The sequence below is a fragment of the Chaetodon trifascialis genome, chromosome 12 (genome assembly GCF_039877785.1).
Source record: "Chaetodon trifascialis isolate fChaTrf1 chromosome 12, fChaTrf1.hap1, whole genome shotgun sequence".
NCBI lineage: Eukaryota > Metazoa > Chordata > Actinopteri > Chaetodontiformes > Chaetodontidae > Chaetodon > Chaetodon trifascialis.
In genome coordinates this window covers 15,744,441-15,762,697 of record NC_092067.1, presented here as the reverse complement: position 1 = coordinate 15,762,697, position 18,257 = coordinate 15,744,441, and the positions used below count along the sequence as shown (strand labels likewise).

The 18,257-nt window shown below is 43.1% G+C and overlaps 1 protein-coding gene across 7 annotated transcripts in view; it reads left to right on the top strand.

Moving 5' to 3' along the window:
• pkp4 (plakophilin 4) overlaps positions 1-18,257 on the top strand; it is a 73,872-nt gene that overhangs the window by 34,766 nt on the left and 20,849 nt on the right. For 3 of the 7 annotated variants that reach the window (XM_070975940.1, XM_070975934.1, XM_070975938.1), the window contains 6 exons: positions 3,077-3,111; positions 8,145-8,267; positions 8,667-8,860; positions 9,406-9,988; positions 11,424-11,450; positions 17,545-17,715. In XM_070975940.1, the coding sequence (XP_070832041.1) occupies positions 8,699-8,860; positions 9,406-9,988; positions 11,424-11,450; positions 17,545-17,715 (943 nt within the window). In that variant the 5' untranslated portion in view covers positions 3,077-3,111; positions 8,145-8,267; positions 8,667-8,698. Of the gene's footprint in view, positions 1-3,076; positions 3,112-8,144; positions 8,274-8,666; positions 8,861-9,405; positions 9,989-11,423; positions 11,451-17,544; positions 17,716-18,257 lie in introns of all 7 variants that reach the window. The other 4 variants (XM_070975933.1, XM_070975937.1, XM_070975936.1 and 1 more) reach the window with 3 other exon arrangements.

Here is an 18,257-nt window from a genome sequence, read left to right as displayed (position 1 = left end):
CAACTACATGTAAATGCAGCCACTTGTCACACTGGGGGACCAGTAGCCATCCGCTACTCCCCAGGGACTGCATAAAGAAAACATGTAACACCATTTTCACACCTTTCTTTCACTCCAGAGAAGGACAAGTAAAATGGCTGTCACTAAACATTTCTGTGTGAATGGAAATTAGCTTTAACCATCGAGGCCACACTGCTTGGCTCAATAGCTCAGCAGGACGGCAGCAGAGGCGACAGCACACTTAGAGATTCTGATGGGAGTCATTACATTTCATGACACCTCCAGAGCTGACCACTCCCGCCTTTTCTACAAGCATATGGGGGGTGGTCATCAAACCTGACCTCTGGCAAAAAAACCTAAAAGATGTGACCTCCACTCAGCCAAAGGGGTTGATGGGAAATAAAGTGTCCTGTCAGGGTTAGGCCTGCTGTTTATCACCATCGGCAGTTTTACAATCACTTTACGCTGCCTTCACCCAGCCAGCCGGTCGGCATGCAGTACGCATGGTGCATCATCATTATGGTAGCCGTTCTTCTACTTCATCTGCCATGGTTCAGTGGAGCACAACTCACCCAACTTCCTCTTTTTAATTGCCTGCATTCTCATTAAAATTCTGAGAGCCATGCTTCTTAAAGCTCATTGAGTGTCACCTTAGATGGAGAAATAGCAGCAGTTGCAACATCAGGCGCTTGATAGTAATGACCAGCAAATAGAGGGTATTAATAAGAGAAGGGTGGGAACATTGCTCCGAGGTCTCCTGCTTGGCCTCTGCCTGTCGGTAAAACCAGCCTTGGAAAAATGGCTTTGAGAAAGGGGACAGCTCTCCCTTCCCTTTGGTCAGGATGTATTTTCAGAGGTACATACCTATGGTGAATTTATTAGGTGGCTATTAAGGCGACTTGCATGCCTGTTCTGCATTTTCCTTTCTGCTGAAGGTTTGACTCGAAGTAATTTCCGGATCTCTTTGCAGTTCCACTTTAGTTTTGTTAAGCTTTCAGGGTATATTTACAGCACAAACTTTTTTTCTGAAAATGACTGGTTATAATTTAGTTTTCAGTTTCAGCTTTCTGTTTAAGGTTGAATTTGCATTTTTAGAACCATTCTGAGGTAGGATTTAACAAGGTTAAAATTAGTGTTTTCTTCTAAAGATTCAACTGTTTTCTTGATTATGATGTACTAGCATTGATCATGCGCTGAATTTACATAAATTTAATGTTAAAACATAAGCTGGAGTTATGCTTTTGTGGTAAAGGGTTATGTCGTGCTTATAGCATTTAACTGCACAGGCTCCTGAAAAATATAACTACAGCAACTGAGGTACTACATGGAGACAACAGGAACTGTGATTGGTTAACATAAGTTGCTTGTGTTCTCTTCTGTTTCTGATGCTGTTCGAGATTGTTCAGAGTGAAAATATCATCAAGGAAGTTGAAAAGAAACTCTCAGTAATCTCCTTTTCAGTAACACACATCAAGCGAATCCATTACACTGCAGACCTGTGCACCAAGATTGCCGCTCTCTATGACTGAATGAGCGTAAACACATTGTGTGGCAGTAGTTTTCAGTAATGAGCCGTGGCAAAATAACATTAAGTTACCTGGATACGGCTCCTGTTCTAAGAATGTGCCTAGTCACTTTGTATCACACAGTAAATGAATGAATTCAACTCGAGCTACTTCTGGAAATACAATGTAGGCATGACCACAATCCAAGTATCTGGCATTGCGATGTCAATGTCAGTTGGTGAAATCAGAAGCTCGACTCTCTATCAAAACCTACACCATTGATATGAATGGCAGAACTCCCTTTAACCCCTTTGATCAGCTATAAATCCCGCAATATAGTTCTCAAAGCAGAAAAATGGCAGGAAAAGCAGTTCTTCTCACAGCTTGCTCCTCTGTGATTGGACACTTCTTAACCAGTAAAACTCTAGCTAAATGTCGCCTTGCAGCCTTCCTGCTGTCAGGGTTTGATAACTCAGGCCAAATGTGACATGATCATTTGTCAGAAGACATCTCACATTTCTCTCGCAACCCAGCTCAAAACAATGTGTGCAACAGAAGAGAAGTCAATGATGTGGGGTGGCCCACCAGAAAACCACAGACAAAAACATCAGGCACGTTTCATAGCGACTGAGGGCCCCAGACATTTTCCAAATGAGATCAAGAGCGCAGTAGGGCAATTAAAAGCTGGTGACAATATGCAGATTCTGACAATTCATTTGGGATCTTTTCGGGATGTGTGCCATTGTCTACTGGCGGCTTGGTCTGACTCTCTCCTTCTCTCACTATTAAGTGTCATCCTTCATCCACTGATCTAGGACGATTCATCATCAATCACTGCACGCTGTCACAAGATCCTTTCTGTTTATGCCGCTTGGTATCCTCAGCGGTTGTGGCTGAGTAATAGTCACAAACCACCATCACACTCTGGCTGGACCATTATTCTCCCGCCTGCACTACTCTCTAGAGACTGAGCATCCCTGTGAGATTCTCTCTTTGCTGCACTATACACTGGCATGCATGTCAGGATTATGTTAGGATGTCAGGACACTCTGTGCTTGTACACTGAGTGTGTGCAAATGTACTGTGTGATCACTTCTGATTTTCTATAGTAGCTTGCCTCGCTCGTCTGTGCTCAGTTTCAGCTCCCATCAGGATTTCTTCCATCCCCTGGCCCTTTGTACTTTTTGGCTTGGCATGTTTATTAAAGCTGCAAGTGAAAAACAGCTTCCAGTCCTACATTTATAGTTTTTTGATGGGTCCTCAAACAAAACACTAGCTGTCACCAAAAGGCACCTTTAGGCCTTGATAAACACAGATGACAGCAATGGACTTTATATGTGAGTTGTAAACATTAAATCTGCACTTAGGCGATATACTCTGACCTGCTAGCTGTTTTATCTCAAACACAGTGATTACTATCAGTGACCCTGCTGTGAAAGGCCCCAGGAAAGAGTATATGAAGCCCCAACATGTCTCTTGCAGATGATTTCACTCGTGTATTTCACTGTGGTGTTTCTGCCTTGTACTGCATGTATTCATTTTTTTTCATCTCCTGTTTTCGCCTTGTACAGCTCGTCTGAGAAGTCCCTGCCTTGGAGGACTGCAGGTATGTCAACTCAAACACTAAAATGATTGGATAGCTCTCAGTCTTCTTTTTTTTTTCATGTTTACCCTGTGTACATGCATTCAGAACACCTTTCATGTCATTGGTAGGAGTATTGAGGCAAACGTAACCCGCACCTCACCCTGCACCCAGACCTGAAGTAATCACACAATTATGCGTGCTGCAGTATTTGTCAAACTATTAACTTGGAACAGCAAATTACTGCTCACTCCATTAAGTTTTACTGTAAGATAATGGGTCACAAGGCTACCTACTTTCTCTGGGTCACAAAATACACGGATGTATTTACTCACTACATGGTAGAAGCAGCCTGTTGTGTATGACGCTGGCTTACATTCTCAAAGTATTCATATTTCATTTATGTTAATGTTTGACCCAGATTAAGACCTAAAGTTAGTGTTCAGTAACCGCCATAAATACCCATCTGCTTCCATGTTTTGGTTTTACCTTGTGACGTCCACTCCAAGTGACAGTGGATGAGACGGCTCTGTTAGGTATTATGGAGCTAAAACAGTGAACATGCGTAACATAAGTAAGGCCTAACTGTTCAGCTAAGTGCTTTTGAATTATTGTATAATATTGTCTGGAGTGTGTGTGTGCGTGTGCATGTGTGTGTGTCCCCTTGCAGACGTGTTTTACATTTCCACAATAATCATTGCAAACATGAGCCTTTTCAACCAAGCTCACAGTAATGGACAGCCTAAGGCGTGTGCTTGTTTTAATATTTACTGAGCTATTTCTGCCCACTCACTCACAACACCATCAGTGACGGGGAGCGGAAGGATCTCTCACAGACCCCTTTGGTCTGTGTTTGTTTAGTCCACATCCTTGCAAGGATCTTCAGCAGAGAACAGATAATGAATTGAATATACTAATGTATTTCATGGCTTATTAATTACGTAGTGGAACTTAGTGAATTTCTGCAGTGGTCATTAATCTTTTATTGTCGATCCCGTCAGAAGAGCCCATGGGAGGCTATAGTTGTACACATGCGCTGGGAATATTAATACTACACGCTTTTCTCATTTGTTGCCCACTCCCCATTTCCTTGCTGAATGCATTTCATTAGTGTTGGAACAGAGCCGGGGACTAATCACAATCACTGTTTTGCTTCAAATTGATTTCTCATTGTACCTTAGATGACAAACGATAGTCAGATGTGGTAATGTACTTTTTCCAATCTGAATGAATTAAAGTCTTGATGTGTGGCACAGAGCATAATAGGACACATTTGTCTGGGAGGCCCCCTTGAGCCACCGTATGTCTCCACTGTCTGAGAGTTTAGGATAGAAGTGTTACAGTGGAAACAAGCCTTTTAGCCCCAGGAAATGTCAATGCAGTCACACCTCATGTCCACAGAGAGTAGAAGACAAATACTCGAGAATGAAATCTTTCTCTCTGTTTCTGGTTCTGTCCCCTGTCTCTCTCTGTTTAGCTGCTTTTTCTTTTTCAGACATGACAGTTTAACATGTCTGTTATGACCCATAAGAAGGGACAAACATATTTATAAAGGACACAGGAAACAAAGTTAAGGGTTTAAACTTTCAATTTATTTTTTTGTTGTTTCCATTAAGTTAGATGTTTGCAACTTTTGTTGAAAGAGGAGGAAAAAACCCTTAATAACCCCATGTCATTTCTGATAAAAACAACTGCGATATGCATGACAAGAGTCTACTGATTCTTCATCGTTTTCGAAAAGCAATTTGTAGGTTGAATTTCTGACTGAATTTACACTTAAGGTTTCTTGGAAATAATGCTTTGAAAAGTTAATACACCATTTACATGTTTTTTTATAAGCCCTCATAGTAGATATTCAAAGAAAGAATAGCCAATCACTACTAAGTTTGATATCACATGATATATGATGGTAAACTTTACCACATTGTGAAGTGAAACATCAGAGAGATAGGATTTAGTAGCTCTCATCAGTCACTCACCAAGACACCTGCCTCCACTGCTCTCCACTGGTTCTCCTGACAACGCAGCTCAATTTCTCACTGACAACAGTTATTTCTCCTTACTCCTTCGTGTTCCCAGCCCCTTGGATGCTTAAACTATAAGGCTATGATCATTCATATCCTTATGAATATGTAATTTCAACCTCTCCTGTCTCAAAATTAGCACTCTCTATTGTGTGATATCTTTTTGGAAGTCCATATCATTTTCCAATACATTAATTAACTGAGGACGGCAAACTTAAGGTTGCTCATTAAATTCTATAAAACACCTACAAAAGTAAACATCCATGGTTTAGAAAAGGCCAGGCAGTGTCAAAAAATGCTTGGCAGGTGATTGGATGAACCATCTGTCTGTCACCACCTGTCAGGGGCTAACTTCAATCAATCAGATCAATAAACCGTGTGACTTATTAGGAGAGCAAAGTTCTTGCTGAAGCCAGGCAGGAGAGGAGTGAAACATCTTTTCCATCAAGAGAAGCCGTCAGTGCTGTTCTTTGCTCCTCTCTCAAGAAATACTCTCCAGTTCAGATAAAACTCGTTATGGCAGCATCTACGCTAACCACTTTCAGAGCTGCCATTGCATTGAACAAACACACATAGAACACGCCCATAACTGTCAGTAGCTCTCAGAGAATGCTGATTGGTCCAAATGAGTGCGATTCAGTGACAAGCCAGCTTGAAGCCTGGCTAAATGGCTTCACGGCTTACGTGATCTTGTGTGATCTCGTAAATTCAGCTGCCCCGCAAGGTAACTACAAAATAGCACATGAGGGAAATGGGATTAAAACTCTTATTAGACATAGATATATTTGCGTGGGTGCTCCTGGACTTTGTGAAGTGGGCAGCGGTACTCTAGTTCCAATATATTAATAATAGACGAGACAGTGTATTAGGGCCACAGGGTGCTTAGACAGCCAGGGTTACCAAAGCAAGAGCAAGTGCAAAATAAGTTTTAAAATTCATCACAGAGGCGACCTGTGTGAGAACAGATAACTCTGTTCAACAACTCTGACAACAATAAATTATTGCATATAAGAGACCTAGCTGTGGACGCCAAAACCCCCTGCCAAGCATGGATATTCAAAGCCAGTAATGTTTCATCTTCAATGTGTGAAGAAAAAGGGGCTTCTGTCCCTCTCTGTCTTGCTGTCTCCCTCTCTTCCTGTTCTCCACTGTTCCGGCTTTTTGGCATCTCATTTATCAAACAGGGTCAAGGCTCCGTATAAAAACCCTGTGGTCTGAAACGACACGCTGCGTGCCAGACACGGAGTCACTGCCAGGATGGAAGGAGACAAAAGACTCGTTCAGAAATGTCATTACTTGCGTTTAAAGGACATATAAATTCTGATCTTATAGAAGCGTCTGGTTGCACTGTAAATAGTCTCTTTCATTTCATCACCCAGATTAAAATTTTAATTATATCATATGTGATCTTTTTGTGAGCTTTCTCTCTGCATGAGGGGGGTGTAAGTACAATGAAAGGAACCAGACTGGTCCATCCACTGCAATGTGTTCAATAAAAAAACCCTACCCCCAGGTGCCGTGTGCTTTCCAGATGGTTTCGTATAATATTTTGTACAGTGTCCTGTAGTTATTTGTCTGTAGGCCTATTGATCTGTCGTGGCGGGAAGGTTTGGACCACATTCACACGGCAGCTCTAGCATGAACAAAACGCAGTCCAATGCAACGGCAGCACAGCAGGTTTGGCATTGGCATGAGTGAGACCTTGTGACAGTGTAGTTATACTGATGACTAATGTAGCCTACATTTCTTAACTAGGCTGTTTTCATACACTTACATTGTTTCTCTGACAGAATGTCGTGCGATTCTGTCAAGATTTATAAAAGTCTAATTAAGTCTAACTGTACTGCCCTGGTTTTATGGGCTAAATTACAAATGCATTACATGCATTAATTCAGAAGATCACTCACATTTGAAAAATATTAGCTTTGTCAATTCCCTCCTGGTTTAGTCCCAACTATATATGTAAAATTAAAAGTAAAATAAAATGGAAATATCAACACTCTTTTTATGATTTCCCATTATTGTTTTTTTTAATAATTAAAAAGGTCCCACATTAATCTTTTGTCATTTTGTTAAAAATACAAATGAGAGAGACAAAGAAAGAGACAGTAAGTGAGCAAGCGATACTGCAAGACTAAACAGAAACTAAAACTTTAAAATTATGAGGTTGTTATTTTCAAACAGGGTTGTGCATTGAATCTCAAATAGCAGCACTGTTGAACGTGACACATTCGGCAAATCGTGAGGATGTTTGATACAGACAGGACTTGCTGAAGTCACTGTACCGGCACAACAGGCCTTGTACGATGTGTATTCTGACAGTCTGACTCGGGACCCGCTCCCATCTGTAAGTCCCATCTGTAAACGGACAAACACCCTGACATCGTCAGAGGTGGGAGTGCAAAGTGCCAGGTTGCCAAACACACTAGGCCTGTGTGTCAATAGATTTATTCAACAGGTCAGCTTGGGCAACAAGGCGCCTTCTTCACGGGGTTCAACTTTCATTCTCACAGCAGCTAACTGGGCAGGATTTGGCAGACCCCGGCTGCCAATGTTTGCCTCCCTGTTCCCCTCCGCTTGCTGTCCATTGTTCTAGTGATTGCAGAGTAACCCATTGACACTGGTCACGCTTAACTAGATTGTGATTATAGAAAAACATTGTGCACAGCGACATTAGAGGGCTAATTCCAGTTCCACATTGCTAGTTGTCATGCACGAAGAGAGTGTGGGTGCAGGGAAATGTTAAAAGCAGTGAAACTATTTGGAGCATGGCTGTATACACAGTTGAAGTGACTAGCTACCCAATTTTACCATCCCAAATTAGTCTGGCAGTAAAATTTAATGACACCAACTGTACTCAAGCATGAATCTAATGTTGCAGAAACTGTGTTATTGTTTACTCTCAACTCCAAAAATTCTTGACTGCTTTAATGACTTTTATAATCTTTCCATCCAAAGCTAAAACTCTGTAATGGTTCCAGACTCAAAGCTCTTCCCCTTTGTCTGACTCCCTGCTCTGCTGTGTCTTCCCAGATGCCTCAGCCTCAGGGGACACAAAGTCTCGGGTGACTGACAGCTCCCAGTCGCCCAGCTACCGCATCAGGACTGAGTCAGAGCAGGTGTCTCTGTACTCCCCCGAGCAGTCCCTCCATGAAAGTGAGGGTCTGTTATTGCCTTCTCTTCATTTTCTGCTAATCTTTCTTCTCTCTAACCCACATCTTTATTTTCTAAAATTCCTCAGCTGCGAATGGTTTCTTTGCTCCTCCATGACATGGAGTGCTGTTTCGTTGCTTTTCCATGCTGATCCTTGATGCTTCGAGTATCACGGAAAACAACAGATCCCTCATCACAGCTTATGAAAGGCTGAATGATGTGCCATGACACACTGAATCACTGGGTGTTAGAACAGTTCTCCTCCTCCTGTGCCATTTGTCATTAGTAATGCTGTCTAGGTAAAGGTCGGGTCTATTATGAAACCATTTCTGATGTCTCTGTCTCCTGTTCCTCTCTCTCTCTCTCTCTCTCTCTCTCTCTCTCTCTCTCTCTCTCTCTCAGGGTCAGCAGGGAATTCACGTAGCTCAACTCAGATGAACTCGTACTCGGACAGCGGCTACCAGGACGCCAGCAGCGGCTACCTCAGCAGCCAGAACCTGGGGAAGGCTGAGCTGAGGATGCAGCACTCCTTCCCAGGTGCTGGCACTGGTACCCTGGTGAGGAATGCTAGGGCCGAGGGCCAGACGTCAACCCAGGTACTGCCAGCAACTGCATATGCAACATATTCCTGTTGTCAGGCACAAAATATGTCTGTGTATGAGTTATCTTCTGAGCAACACTACAATGCAGACAGCATATTTTGAATTGAAACGGTCATTGTTCACAGTGTTCAGGAGTTTAATTACATCACTCACCATAAGCTTTTAATTCATGGGAAACACCCAAATTGCACGTTTTTCTGAGGAGATAGCAATGAACTGCTTCAGGGCACAGGAGGCGCACGCGACACTGCAACATAAACATGCTTCATACAGCGCTGTACACAGAGACCACTGAGAAACCAAATGGCACTGTCACAGACAACAGAGGGGGGTGGAAAAGAGAAAATAAATATGGCCCAGAGTAAAGTCATGCTCTGTAATGAATTGGTTTATGCAATGCTGTGTAATTTAGCATGTCATTACTTGTGCAAAAGTCAATTCATACCAGAGACTACAACATGATTGTTATTATTTTATAGGTCCTTAAGGACTTAAGAAACAAATACATGAAGCGATGTTGTTTTCTTTCGGCCATGCAGGTTCCAGCAGTGACGACAGCAGTGCCTGGCCGTGCTATGCGGAGGGTAAGCTCAGTGCCTTCTCGCTCTCACTCGCCAGCCTACGCTAGCAGTATGTCCCCCTCCCGAGGCTCCCTGCGTACCTCAGTTGGCAGTGCCTACGGCTCCCCCATTGTAACTGAACCCAAACCCCTCTCCAGCATCTTCTCTACAACCTTGCCCTCTGCCCAGCGCACCAGTACCACCGGCGGTGTTGGCAGCAGCTCACCCTACTCCACCCAGAAAAACTCCCCCGCTGCACTGCGACGCATGGGCTCCACAAACTCGCGATCGGGCAGCGCTAGCCGTACCACCTCGCCCTATCAGGCCTCTGCGGGGTCATCATCAGGCCGCATGGGCTCACCTCTGACGATGGTGGATGGCATCAACCCTCCGCTGACTAAGCAACCTAGTCACTCGTCGTCTCCAGTCAGGGCTACTATGACCGCTGTGCCCCAGCACTACAGCTCCACTCTGCCCCGCTCCATGCTCCACAACACCGACCCCTATGGACCCCAGAGTTACGACATTTACGAGAGGATGACGAGACCAGACAGCCTCACAGGTGCTCCAATGCATACACACACAAGCAGACGCACATACACACATGCTGCCATTTACAGTGTATCAGCTCAACAGCCTGCTCTAACTCACTTAGACTCTCAGATCAGATAATAACTATTTTCAAATATTTGTATTGTTTTGCTGCGGTTATATAAAAAGGTTTAAGAGCAATAGTGAAATACCGTTTCTCAACTCAGAGAGGAAAAGAGTACAGTACATGGTGTTTTCCTCCTTATTTAGCCTCAGTATCCCTTCTTTTCCATTGGCGCATAGCTGTATGAATCACTCTGTCATTGCATGTCTGTGTGGGTGTGGGTGTGGTGTGGTGTGGTGTATGGGAACAAGGGCAATGTGGACTCACACCATGGTCTATGAACTGTTTAATAGAGCCAACCCCCCCACCCCCTCACCCCAACATTAATAATAGGGCATACATTCAGATAAAATGTTTTAATGTATAGTTTTTGCTTTAACTTCAAATAATGTAACATACAAGAAATTAATTCAATCCATTAATGTAAGAAGTTATCTTGAGTTAAAGTGTGTATTACTTTAAAACATCTTATAACACTTCAGAACATTGACATAATGAAAGTAATAAACTTCCCAGCATATAAAAAAACATGAGTAATTTAATGTAGCTGTGTGCTGTCACAGACTTGCTTGTCATACATTCCTCTTTTGCAAATGCGGGCTGTGAATATTTGGACAGTGATACATGTATACTTTTGTTGGCTTGTTGTTGTCTCTGTGCTCAGCAAACTAAATGTGAAAACAAATAGTGACTGAGGTCAGCGGTTGTCCTGAAGAGGAGCCAAAACATAGTTCCTGCAAGAAGACAAATATTAGCTCGATGAGTATAATAGCTAATAGCTAATCATAGTTAGCTTTGTTGTTAACAACAGCATAGAAGCCAAATCTAGTGGTCTTAATACTGTATAGTAGCGCATAGCTATTATGTCACCATGAAGTGTTTTGGAAGATTCCATATTGTGGACGCTCACTAAGGGAAAAAAAATGACGTCACTATTTGCATGTAGAATTAATTCAGGATGTTCAGCGACATGATGATTTGAGAACCTGTCTGCCCAAACTAGCTTGTGTTTCTTCCTTTTAGGAGAAAGAAGGAAAATGCAAGCGCTGGCTATTGTTTTCTAGCCCAACATGTGTCCTGTCCTCATTCTCAGCCCTAACCTTTTAAGGTTTCACCTGTAGATGCGAATAATAAAATACAGTGAACGTTTTTCAACTTGAGAAGGAAATTAAAGTAGTCATTTATCGCTGCTGCAAGCAGCGTTCCGCCATAAAATCCAAGAACGTTTTTGTTTTCCTCCAAACGGTAAAAGAAGCACTTATTCAGCAAATCACTGTATTATTGTTACAAGGTTAATGGACTGTTTTCTGCTTGACTTCCCGCTGCCTGGGGATATCCTCAGATGCCCTGGTTGATGATGACGTTCAAGGTGAACACTTTTGGTTGTTGTGTGACATCGGTTTCCCATCTTCCTCAGTCTGTGGATGTGTTTGCCTGTAGGTGTTGCATGTACACATGTGTCTGGTATTTGTTGCTCTGTGAAATAATAATCTCCAACCAATCGCCATTTTTCCATCGCATGTGTTTACTGTAGTGTTTTGATTTTATTTCACACTCTACTGAGTAAGGCCGGGACTTACAGCCTAAAATATTATCACAGTGTGTTTTTCTGCCTGCATGCCGGTGACAGGCCTGTTACCAGCAGATACTACCAGCCAATCATGTGTAATAAAAAGGCTGAAAATGCAGTCACTGCTGACTGTTTTGACGTTGGTGCTACCGTGTGTGCTATTGCTAGCACCTTGGGGCTGCAATCTCTTCACTTTTTGTCAACTGGGTGAGGTGGTACATTTGTCAGACAAAGTGGAAGAGGTTTATTGTGTTCCCTGCCTTGTTGGCTCAGGTCGCCCATAACAGATATCAATCTGGACGTATTTGGACATTAGCGATCCAAACCGTCTTTAAATCACAGAGGCTGTGTGACCTCTCATTGCCAGAATTCCCCATCTCATGGGGATACATTACCCTTCTCTCAGACGTTCATTTTCGGGGGAATTTGCAGGTTCCTGTAAGTACGCAGTTATGTCACACTGCTGAGTGATGATGTCTCAGGCAGACACAAATGGCTTTTCAATGTCTGTCCTCTGAGCAGAAGAAGACACCAGCCTAGTTCTCCCCTCTCTCTCTCTCTCTCTCTCTCTCTCTCTCTCTCTCTCTGCTGAAGCATCCCTCCTGTGTCTTCCCTCTCCTCTCCCTTCTGTCTTCCCCGCCTCCCTCTTACTCTCACATGCACTTCATTGGGGCCTTACCCCTAACAGTAATTTGTCACAAGTGTTTGATGAGCCGTAGTGGAAGGAAATGGTACAACCACATGATCAGGCTCAATTGCAAGAATTCAGCAAACACCATCCGACAGCATAACCTTGATATTTTTGCTGTGGGGGGTTTTCTGTCGGTATCTATAAGAAGATGTTGGGGTTTTTTTCCTCCTTTCCTCACCTCTGTTTTCTTTTCAACGGACTTCCATGCTTTCATGTGTATTTTCTGTCGTGACGTATCTTTTTCCCCTCCCTCCTTCTTTCCTACCTCCCACCTGGCTGCCCTCCCTGGATTCATTGGCAGGAAGTCATACCTTCCCTCTACAGCTGAAAAATGGAAAATGAAGACAAATTGTCGCTAATAATGTGCTCATTACAGCTCTGTTCATTTCAGAGCAGAGTGGGACGAAGAAAGAGCAAGGGGAAATGGTGTGTGCCTTCTCAACCAACCCAACATGGTCGCTTTAACCGTGGAACACTATTTTTACAGCTATTCTCACTTTTTACATATAACAATTTTCTGGTGATCACGCCAGTTCTCCTGCTTGTTTGGAGAGGCTTCTTGAAAATGATTTTTGTTGAGGAATGCAGTCAGCTGCATCCATTTAAGTGTTTGTTTCTCCAGAGCAAGCACGCGCCAAGCCGCCACCGCCCTTCATATAGCCTCTGCCAAGTGTAATCTGTTAAAGCCACGGTGAGAGGGCTGAGGGGGAGAATTAAATGACTATAACGCACCAGGAATGTGGGCCATTCATCCTCAATAGACAGCAGTATGTTATTTCTCCCTGACAATTTGCAGATGCTTTTAGAAGGGACTGCAGCCCTTCTATCAGGGGAGCAGAATACAGAAGGCAGACGGATTAGTCTCCTCTAAGGTTGTTTAAATGTTGCTACTTTCAGGAGTCGGCTGCTGAGAGGGAGAGATATGCACGAAAGCCCCTGTGTGTGGTAGATTCTGTCCTTCTCACTCGGTCACAGCTGTGCCAAAAGCCCGCTTCATGTGGCCAGGCTTTACATGGGATGAGAAGTCTCTGATGGTCCTGGACTGCCTCATTAACCCTCTTTTCATTTTCATCCTTTCTTTCCCTCCCCCTCTTGTATTCTCTCCTGCTTTCTTCTCTGTTGCTCCCGCCTTTCCTTATGGCTTCCCACTACCTCCTCTCTCTTCGCATCGTCATTCCTTTTAAACCTTTGAACAAGAGAAGCTGAACTGATTTCCTGCCAAGCTGCTGCTAGTGGCTATTGTGTGCACTGCCACAGAGTGAAAGGCTTCCTGGGCTTTTGAGCGTGCCACTACAGCACACAGCAGCAGCAGCAGCATTATTCAGTTTACTCTGTTTTACTCCCAACCCTGCACTACAGTACGCCTGCCATTTCAGAGCAATTTTTTTTTATGTAGTAAAGTTTACTCTTTCATGTCTCAAGGCTGTTTGAGTATTTAACACAACCCACTGATAATTTTAATATTGTGAACCTACAGTATATATTGCAGCTGCAGTGGTTCATTTAGCAAAAAGCCACGAGAGAGCACACTAAAAGCTAAGAGACATTTGCACTGGAGTGCCTAAAACCCTCTAAGCTGCTCTAAAAGCATTGCATTAAGTGGCTCATTGCTTTTATTAAACAGTGTTGGAAAAAGAATTTCTTTTTAATGGCTAATTGAAATGACCGTTCTTTTCCGTCAGGCTATTCTTAAACAATGGAGAAAGAAGCAGGTAGCACATGTGGAGTGGGACTGCTCAGTCCAGGAATTAATCAATGCTGGGTGGCCCATCGAAGTGGGGTGGTCTACAGGAGGTGGGGTGTTATTAGAGGGGCCAACCTGTTGCATAGGCAAATGAAGTAGGCAGGATTGTTGATGTAGTAATTTTATGTTAAGTTTTTTTAAAGGAATTATTTGGTAATAAAGCCACAACCACAAAATCCTCCATCAGACACCACACCACCAGAATAGCACTCAATTGACAGGTGGAAATCAACAAATAAGCTTTCTAAAAATTTAATAACTGCTTTAATAACTGGCCTCCACAGCCTCGTTTTCAACTTAGTCTGTTTAACTAGATGGCCAGTGATAAAATAAAAATCTGACTTTTTGTTCGTTTGTTAGTTTACCATAATCTTGACAGTTAAGTTAGTGTTTATAATCGCTTGCATTTGCACTGATCACCTGCACAAAATGCACGTTATTGTATCCAAACCTAGCTCGTTTGGACCAGTTTTTTCAAAACGTGTAGTGTCCACGATCTAATCCAGGTTTGGTTGTATATGAACTGCATAAACGCAATGAAAACAGTTAGCATTCCACACTGCTCGTGCTCCATTACAGTGAAGAAAACAGGAAGAGAAGGAAGCATTTGAGGTGAATCTCCTTGGTGATATTTCTGCTCTGTTCTGCCCTTGAACATGATATGAATCGGAGCAAAGTAAACAAACTACAGGTCTGAAAACACCCTGATATACATTGAATGGAATACCAGAGTACATTAATAGAGAGAGAAAGAGTGTGTGTGTGTGTGTGTGTGTGTGTGTGTGTGTGTGTGTGTGTGTGTGTGTGTGTGTGTGTGTGTGTGTGTGTGTGTGTGTGTGTGTGTGTGTGTGTGTGTGTGTGTGTGTGTGTGTGAGGAGAAAGCTCTACAAGCTCAGTTCACAGCTGTGTTAACCCTGTCAGACTAGAGTGACAGAGGCCCACTGGGATTTTTCTCAATTACCACTTTGCCACTACCTGCTGCCCAATCAGAACTTAGGGTACAGATATACTCTAAGCTGTGGTTTTCATTCAGAGCATTAATATTTGAAAAGAATATAGTATAGTCCAGTCTATTAACCGGCCTCAGCCAGCACACAATCTGGACCACAACCGTCTTTTTAATACATATTTAATTAATTCCTTCAGTTATGCAGCTGGGGGGGTTAAAGGGGTCTTTTTACCAGCTGTCAGATGCAACCCCCAAGAGCCTGGCTTCGTAACTCCTAAAGACTTTGTGCTTCAGATGTTAGCTGGCTATCTACATCTAAAATCTTCACTCACCCTGCTCCCAGAGGAGGCAAACGTTCTTATTTATTAATTTACTTGGTCTCATACTGTGACAAGAATCCCCCATTTAGCTGGTTCTGCATGGCAGAGTTCTTGTTAAGCAGCAGTCTGCGCCTGCAGTTGGAGAAGACCCAAGTGACGTTTGGAGCCTCGTGAAATGTGCAATGAGCAGTTAGTTGCCAACTGTATAGTGGTCCACTGGGCTTCTCAGTTTGGTGAGCTTCACTGATGTGAGGTTTAACACAAACTGCACATTTGTCCCCGTTAACCATATTGTTGATCTGGGGAGGGTGTAAACCAACAGGCTCCTTTCACCTGTCAGCAATGGGCTTCACTGGGAGGGTGTGGCGTGCAACAGGTTCACGGTGTCCTGGTCCCACCGGCTTGCTGTGAAAATGCCCTGAACACAGCTAAATCTGAACAGCCAACACACGAGTGTGAACAACTTATACAAGAGGATGTTTTGTTTTTTAATATTTCTTGATCTTTGGGAAATGGCAGGACTAACATGAAAGGTGAATAACATTGAAAACATTTTGAGGTGCGTTGGGCAAGGAACAGAGGGGGGTGGGGTGAGGACTCTCACAGCTGGGGCCCTGGAAGGAGCGACAGATATTGTTGTTACCTCATTCTGCTGTTATTGTTTCACATCTGGACTGAATCTGAGTCAGACAGGACTTGCTGCTTCACGCTGCCTCTGCAGCCTGTGACTTTTCTGGAAAGGACCTTTAATTAGAGAGCTCACCTGAGTGTTTCTTTTTCCTCCCCCCTGTCACGTTAGCCTGCTGCTGATTACAGAAGCTGTTTTCTCACATCACACATTTCCTAACATCTGCTCCGGCTTTGATTGGTTCATTTCCTTCTCGGTCCGACACTGTCAGCTCTAGTTGGCCTTCATCAGTGGTTGATTTTAACAATTTAGTGGCGTATTTATTATTCCCTTACACCTTTTCTTCCTCCACAAACACAGGACCACAGGCTGACTGCGCCGATGTAAAGCAAAAACAACAAAAATGCAATGCCAGTTTAAATTATTTTATCAGACATATTCTCAATTTGTATTTTGAGCATACCAGCCTGTTTAATCTTATCCACAGTGGCATGGTTATGGTTGGCTAGTTTGTTTTGTTCTTCTCTCCACAATGTTCTGTGGAGTACAAATACTGATTAATTATTTCCATTCAGGCGAGTTCGCAGTGTACGTAAATGTTTTGACGGCCAACTGGCAACTTGCCGGACATGAGTCTTTGTGTTGTTTGTATGAACAACAAGACACAAGGACATGCAGCCATCCGTCTTTGTCAATGAGAGTTCTTTCAAGTTGCCTTTGTGTGGTTTCATGGAGAATTGGAAGTTTTATACATATATATATTTATTTGGGATGACTATTCTATGCTCTTGTACAAAAATCATGTATTGTTATTTGCTGCCCTTATCTTTTATATGTGCGTGTTACTCACAATCATATCTCCAAGCATTTCATAATTCTTTTCATTCTTAATAAAGGAAACAAATTCTGACCTTCTCTGCAGCCAAATGGTTTGCATTCATTTCCATCCAGTGTGAAAATGAACGTACTTAGCTTATGAGAGCTCACAGTGAACATCACGTCTACCTTTATTTTAGTCAGGGCTGCATTATTTTTGGATGGTAATGAAGAGCAGACTTTGCAGTGCACTGCATGACCATGCAACAATGACATTAGCTTTGACAGCAATTAAAGAAGACATGTTGTTTAATATGATTGATTACCTGACTCAAGCCTGTGTCAAGTCTCTCAAACTGTTTTTCATACTGTAACAGAATAAGTGGAAACCAATGGATGTCTAGAAAGTTTGGAGAAAGCATTTGAAAGTCTAAGACAAGTTGATATATAAAGCAAACATCCCGTCCTGTTACTGTTTCTTTTCATCTCCCTCTTATTTTGCACTCTTATATGTTGTTGGCATTTAGCCGATACTGCCATCCAGAAAGAATTACAGTTAATAAGCTGAAAGTCATTCAGTGTCTTGCTCAATGACACTTTGACAGGACAGGTGGGAGTGGAGTGACAGATTTTTGCTCTTGCGGGGCTCATACCTTTGACATTTCAGTTATGAAACTGGCCGTGTAATCACTAGACCACTCTGCTGCTAACCACTTATCCGCTAACCGCTCTCTTACATCTTCAGGAGTCCGGAGCTCATATGCCAGTCAACACAGCCAGCTGGGCCAGGACATAAGGTCAGCCATGTCCCCGGACCGCCACATTGCACCAATCTACGAGGATCGCACCTTCCAGGGCCCGTTGTACCGCAGTCCCAGCCACACCCAGCAGGGCACCCTCTACAGGAGCACCTCAGGTTGGTCCCACTTTATTTATATGGTAAAGCTCATGTAAGGATGACAAACCACCCACAAAGGACACCATTATAACACCAACCAAGGTGCAGTTTGTGTCCTAGCGCATAGCTAGCTAAAATGAGTAAAAAAAATCACACATTTGAGAGAGGATATCATATTATATTCTATGATACTCTAAATAAGATCATGGTTATTTTGGTCATTCTTTGCAGCCTTTGTGTTTTGAGCGTACTGGCAACACATCACACTCTTCTCTTTTCTCGTGCTGTCTCTGCATCTTCCTGCTGTGGAGTCATGCAGCTCAAGATTAGCGCTTTGTTTTTGTATCTATTGCAGGTTCTCCCTCTGTCCTCAAATCTCTCAGTCTTTTTCATGTAATCTAGGGCCCCTTGACTCTTAGAGAAAACCATTTTTCTGTCCATCTGCCCTTTAGCACTACGTATGTTCTGTCTTTCTGTCTTGCTTTTTTTCTCTTGCTTTCTATATTCCTTCCTCTGTGTCACCCTCTCCCTCCCTGCCTCCCTTCCCTTCCTCTCTCCAC